The sequence below is a fragment of the Lathyrus oleraceus genome, chromosome 3 (genome assembly GCF_024323335.1).
Source record: "Lathyrus oleraceus cultivar Zhongwan6 chromosome 3, CAAS_Psat_ZW6_1.0, whole genome shotgun sequence".
Taxonomy (NCBI): Eukaryota; Viridiplantae; Streptophyta; class Magnoliopsida; order Fabales; family Fabaceae; genus Lathyrus; species Lathyrus oleraceus.
Window position 1 is genome coordinate 261,220,642 of NC_066581.1, and position 6,596 is coordinate 261,227,237.

General features: G+C 33.3%; 1 protein-coding gene across 1 annotated transcript in view; it reads right to left on the reverse strand.

The window, feature by feature from the left end:
* Positions 1-5,446: 5,446 nt before the first annotated feature.
* The window catches only part of LOC127126796 (phytyl ester synthase 2, chloroplastic), a 28,141-nt gene continuing 26,991 nt past the window's right edge, over positions 5,447-6,596 (reverse strand). Inside the window, exons 12-14 of the mRNA XM_051055798.1 lie at positions 6,382-6,467; positions 6,044-6,153; positions 5,447-5,969 (exon numbers count right to left, since the gene is read on the reverse strand). Coding sequence (XP_050911755.1) covers positions 5,779-5,969; positions 6,044-6,153; positions 6,382-6,467 — 387 coding nt within the window. The 3' untranslated portion in view covers positions 5,447-5,778. The remainder of the gene's footprint in view (positions 5,970-6,043; positions 6,154-6,381; positions 6,468-6,596) is intronic.

A 6,596-nucleotide genomic window follows, 5' to 3' on the forward strand; every position in this document is an offset into this window, starting at 1 on the left:
ATATATATATATATATATATATATATATATATATATATATATATATATATATATATATATATATATATATATATATAAGTCTTAAATGCATGTAGCTAAGGTATGTATTTCGACACCAAACCACGATATTCGACAGGAGAACTTTTTGATTGAGGCAGATGGAGAACTTGAAGACAGTTTCGAGTGTGATAGTAATTTAAGGCAGTTCAAGAACCAAAGACACGTGGAAACACATCAAAGAGCAGAAACCCGTGTAACAAGATACGTGTTGAATCCTAGAGAAGTGATTGTTTTCCAACAGTAATTGATATACATAATATACAAGTAAATTTGGTCTATGGGACAAGGGTTCACATTTCATTTTATTTCCTGTCGAATTCACACATCCGAGTCATAGAGATATAGAAATTTTGAGAAACATATGAACTTGCAACACTATTTTTAATTCAAGCATTTTTATCAAATTGCATTTGTTCTTCATTTTCTTTATTTACTTTAACCTTTTTAAATACTTCTGAACTTATTTCTTTCAACTTGCATCCAATACTTTTAAATTTAAATATAAAACAGCATAACACTATTACACTTTCTCAAACATTTCACACAAATTTTTCTTAGGATTTTTCCGAGTTTAATCCTTTAAGTGAATTAAAACTCATGATTTGTTTACTAAAAACACCAGTAAAAAAATTGGCATGCTAAGTGAGACTCTTTTGTGCAAAAATCAAACTTTTTGCAGAGAGTATATGTGTATTTATGTTTTTATGTTCTTCATACATCTAATTGTTGTCAATTTATTGAGTGTTTATGCGTTTGAGGAGTGGTAAATTTGTTAATATGTCTAGACCATCAAAAAATTCATCACCTCAAGGAGTTCCTCCTCCCTAAAGTAACGCTCCAAATGTAGGAAAAAAACAATCAGAACGACGGTTGGTGGTACAAGCATTTCACTTAAACCATCTCATGCATGCCCCGAAAATTATTAAAAATTAATTTTTGTGAGACGCCTAGCCACTGACAACAATGTTTTTGTTTCCTTTGACCATTTTGGTTTTACTGTATCTGATTTTCAGACGGGGATCCCTCTCATGAGATGTGACAGATGTGGCAATCTATATCATGTCACCACTCCCTCAAGTTTTGAGAGTCTTACGTCCCATCTCTAGCACAATCGTCTTGGTCATCCTGACATGTCAGTTTTAAATTTCCTTCGCAAAAATAAGTTCATATGTTGTGAACCTTTTAATTCTTCTGTTATTTGTGACTCTTATGTTTTAGGCAAACATATTAAATTGTCATTTTTAATTCTCAAACTATAATTTTGATGCCATTTGATATTTTACATAGTGATTTATGGACATCTCCAATTTTAAGTTTTGTTGATCATAAATATTATGTAATATTTTTAGATGATTTTATAAATTTCTTGTGGAGCTTTCCTATTAGCAGAAAATCTCAAGTATTTGAAACATTCAAGTCACTTACAAAATTTATTCATACACAATTTTTGCAAATTGTAAAACCTTTTCAATGTGACAATGGCGGTGAATATAATAATAAGCTATTTCGAAAATGTTACACTGATTATGACCTTATTTTTTGTTTCTCTTGTCCCCAGACATCCTTGCAAAATGGGAAAGTAAAAGAAAAATAAGAATCATTAATAATATGATACACATCATGCTAGCTCATTCTTTTGTTCCCACGACGTTTTAGCATTATGCTCTTCACATGACAACTTATCTTTTAAACATTCTTTCTTGTAAAATACTTCAAAGTCAGTCATCAACACAACTCTTATATCATCGAAATCTCACCTACACACATCTACGAGTTTTTGGTTGTCTATGTTATTATTTATTCTTATCATTTAACATGCATAAGTTACAACCTCGCCCTACTTAGTGTGTCTTCTTGGGTTACCCCCTGAATCATAGAGGCTACAAGTTTATGATTTGTCAAACAAAAAATTAATAATTTTGAGGCATGTTATCTTTGATGAAACCCAATTTCTCTTCACCAAGATATATTGTCATTCCCATCATCCTTATAACTTCCTAAATGATGACCTATGTAACAACCCAATTTTAGTAATTATTTCTTATATTATTATTATTTTATTTTATTTTATTTATTTGGAGTGTTAATTAATTAATTGGTTATTAGGTAGTAGTATAATTGATTATATTAATTGATTTGGTGTGTTAATTAATTATTTAGTTGATATGAGATATAATGAATAATTGAATTAATTAACTTGGTGTGCATATTGAGTTGGTTTAATTTATTTGAATTAAATAGAGATATTATAAGACTAGGTATTATTGGGCCTAATAATTAAATTAGAGGTATCACTCTTTAAGCCCAAATATAATACTAGTATATAAGAGGTGAGGAGAGTGAGGAGTAGGATTATTTGATCATTTGACGGCAATAAAGAAAAAGAAGAGGAAAAGTAAGGAGAAGAGGGGAAGAACAAGAGAGAAGCTAGGGTTTCCAGAAAATTGAAGAGGTAAGGGGGAGAATCCTTATTATTATGGGTTAGTATGATTAGATCAATGGGTAAAAGTATGTTTAGGTTAAAAATCCCTTATTTTGTATGGTTGTTTGGAATTGTTAGGTTTTGATGCATATTCTTGATTGTGGTGAGTTAATTGTGTCAAAACTGAAAATTAACGTTATATACTTAGGGTATTGTATGAGTTATAATTTTCTGAACGTTTGGCTTTTTACAGAATCGAAATCGGAGGTCCGAAAGTCCTCCAACGATGAAAAACGTAGAAAATTCTGATTCTGTTTTTGTGTTAACCGGTTACCCACCGAGCGTTAACCGGTTACTTGCTTAAAAATCTGCGCAAGAAATTGATTTTGTTTTATGTTAATCGGTTACCCACCGAGCGTTAACCGGTTACTTGCTTAAAAATCTGCGCAGGGAATTGATTCTGTTTTATGTTAACCGGTTATCCACCGAGCGTTAACCGGTTACTTGCTTGAAAATCTGCGCAGAAGTTGATTCTGTTTTGTGTTAACCGGTTACCCACCGAGCGTTAACCGATTACTTGTTTGAAAAATGAAAAATTGAGATTTTAAAAGTTGTATTCAATTTGGAATGAAATCTAAGTGTGCGTATTTGATAATTAGCCTATATTTGTGAATGATATATTGTTATGAATGTGTATATGTACCATTGGTGGATAATTCATAGAGTTGAATTATGGTGATATGTGAAATGTTAAGATGGTAGAGATGATCTTAATTGCATATGTGTTGGTATTTGTACATTCATTCATGGCATGGTCGGCTTCATGGTGGAAGCGGTGAAACTGTGGGTTCATATAGACGTTGATCCTTAATTGGAAATAGGCGTAGCAGACGTTGATCCTTAATTGGAAATAGACGTAGTGGCTTGGATTCTAGATATTGAATCGGAAAGCGGTGAAACTGTGGGTTCACATAGACGTTGATCCTTAATTGGAAATAGGCGTAGTGGCTTTGATCTTGTCCGGATCGGAAGCGTGGCTTGGATTATAGATATTGAATCGGAAAACGGTGAAACATTGGGTTCACATTGCGGTACCACATGCATAGAGTCACATGTCTTGCATTGAGTCACATTGGAGTTATGTGATAATTGAGTGCATGCATTATTGTGATTGTGATGTGTGTATGAGATATGGTAATTGAATTTGATGATGTTTGGATACATAACTTGGCAAAGTATGTGATTATGTGATAATTGTAGTTATGTGTATTTTTGGGAATATAGTATTGGATTTCAATATCGTACTCCTTGTGTTTTGATGGATGTTTGAAACATGTGAAATAAATATTGGCTAGTATTATTTACATGGTTATACGAAGTGTGATGAATTCCTTTAATTGTTGATTTAATTATTGTGCCTTGTTATACTTCTTCATAATGATTTGAATTCTCACCCTTCTGTTGGAATGATGCTTTACATGGCATCGTGCAGATACTCTAGAGTAGTATTGTTGAAGTAAGTGGACGGTAGCTCGCTCGAGATTAGTCGGAGAGTTTTCGTATTTTAGTTTGAAGACTAGGTAATTAGTCAATGCTCTGGTCATGTAACACTGGGTAGATTAGTAGTATTGAACTCGTATCCTATTTGGATAAGTATTATATTATTTCTTGTGAACATGCTTATTTGCAATTGCTGTTTGAGAGGCCATAGTGCCAACGATTCTGAATATGGTTTTATTTTACCTTGAGGAGATTATTGAGAGATGATCATGGTATGGGACATGGATTATTTTATGAAATGCATGAGTATTCATTATTTTCCGCTGCGAACGCATATTCCTGAATATTCATGATAATTGAAATGTGTTATTTTAAATGACCAGGTGTATTGTATATTGATGATGAACGATGTTTGGTTTTTGAAAGCTTTTAGTTTTTGAAAACGTCGATGTGACGCCCTTTTGTTTATATGCGTGCTTATTTACTCTGATTATATGTTAAGTATTTTGGGGTAGAAAAAGGGGTGTTACAACCTACACCCTTTACCTGGTACATCAGTGGCAAAATCAAATATCACCACCTATTGCACATATCAAACCAACACCAACAACCACAACTGACCAGCCACCCTCACCCAGAAACCAACAATCATTATCTCATAACTCCTCGACCAACTTGCCCACTACAACCTCCTTTCCCTCACCACCACCAAATCAACTACATTCACCTCTACCTACACGAACCATCACCATTCGTAGCATGAAAGGCATTCTTAAACCCCACAAGATATTTACCCTATTAGTTTGTCAACCTGACCAACCCATCTCTCTCATGCATGCACCTCACACTAAACACATGCTTGATGTCAGACGCATTTTGCATTATGTTCAAGGTACAATATAGTTTGGCTTACATTTATCATTATCCCTCATCACACGACTTATCGCATACACTCACGTTGATTGGGGTGGATGTCTAGATACCAAACGCTCCACTTTGTATTTTTTTAGGTGACAACCTTATCTCATGGTATTCCAAAAGGCAATTCACTCTCTCTCGTTCTAATGCTGAAGCCGAATATATTGGCGTTGTTAATGTTGTATCTGAGTCATGCTGGATTCGTAATCTTCTTCTAGAGTCCATTTTCCTATTCCTCGTCTACTTTGATGTATTGTTACAATGTTAGTGCAATTTATCCTTCTAGTAATCATGTGCAATATCAACGAACTAAGCATATTGAGATGAACATTAATTTTGTTTCTGAAAAAGTAGCTTGTGGTCAGCCACATGTTCTTCATGTTCCCTCCCGACATCAAATTGCTGACATTTTCACTAAAGGATTTTCTCACATTCTCTTTGATGATTTTCAGATTAGTCTAAGTGTCTATGGACCTCTCACTTTGACTGCGAGAAGAGGCAAGCGTTTCATTATCTTACAAGTTGGTCTGAGTAGGAGAAAATGACTTAAACAAAGATCAAAGGTCCATATAGGTTTCATTAAAGTATCAGACTTTTCAATGTAAACAATCATCCAAACTAAAAACCAACCACAGAAAGTCTTCGAATGAATTCCAGACACTTTTGGTGTATGAGTATAGACTATAGACATATAGTTCACTATGGTAGGGAATGATAGATTGATACCTCGTACATGGTTCAAGATGCCATGATCCTAGAATAAATTTACATGCAACTTGAGTAGTTACGTTCGTTTCCCAATCATTTATTTAAACTATAGGAAGATATGCAGAATGGTCCAACCTTCTATAGGACATACCATTTTCTGTGCAGAACAATCAAATTTCAAAAGTTGGAATGTCAGAAGTAGGAGCGTGTGTAGCTTGGTATAATGACCGAGTCAATATACTTCTATAGGGGTCACTTTCCCGTTTTTCCTTCAAATAAGCAATGCATCTCTCTACCTCAGTTTTCACCTCAAGATATAATTCTTGAGACTTGTCCTTGTCCTTAAGTTCCTGTTTCCTTCCTGTCAAACAATATCTCAAATTTTACCACCACATTTTAGTTATTCCAACTTCAGAAATATGCATTGGGCATTACCTTCCGTTTCAATTGGTTTTCCAAAATAAAAGTAGAACCGGCCCGGAACTTTAGGCAAAATTCCAGGTGGATACACTTGTTGATTTTCCACCTCACTACCAACACCAACCCTAATTTAAGAGACAAAAATAATGCTTATGTGTGTGAGTATATATATATAATATATATATATATATATATATATATATATATATATTATAATATATATATATATATATATATATATATATATATATATATATATATATATATATATATATAGTATATATATTATAAAGGATGTAAAAAACGAAAGTATATAGAAAAAGTATGAATCAACGGAAAGCAAAGATAGATACCTCAACTGCACAGCCTCATTTTTAAGATTTTCTATTACAGATCTAAGGTAAGGAATCTTCATGAAGTCATCATAATCAATCACAATCTGAAAAGAACAATGAGATATGGTGTTGTGATATTCAAATCTAGGTTCTAGATATCCAAGGAAATTCTAATATGGAATTTGCAATCCCTCTCTCTCTCTCTCTCTCTCTCTCTCTCTCTCCTCTCTCTC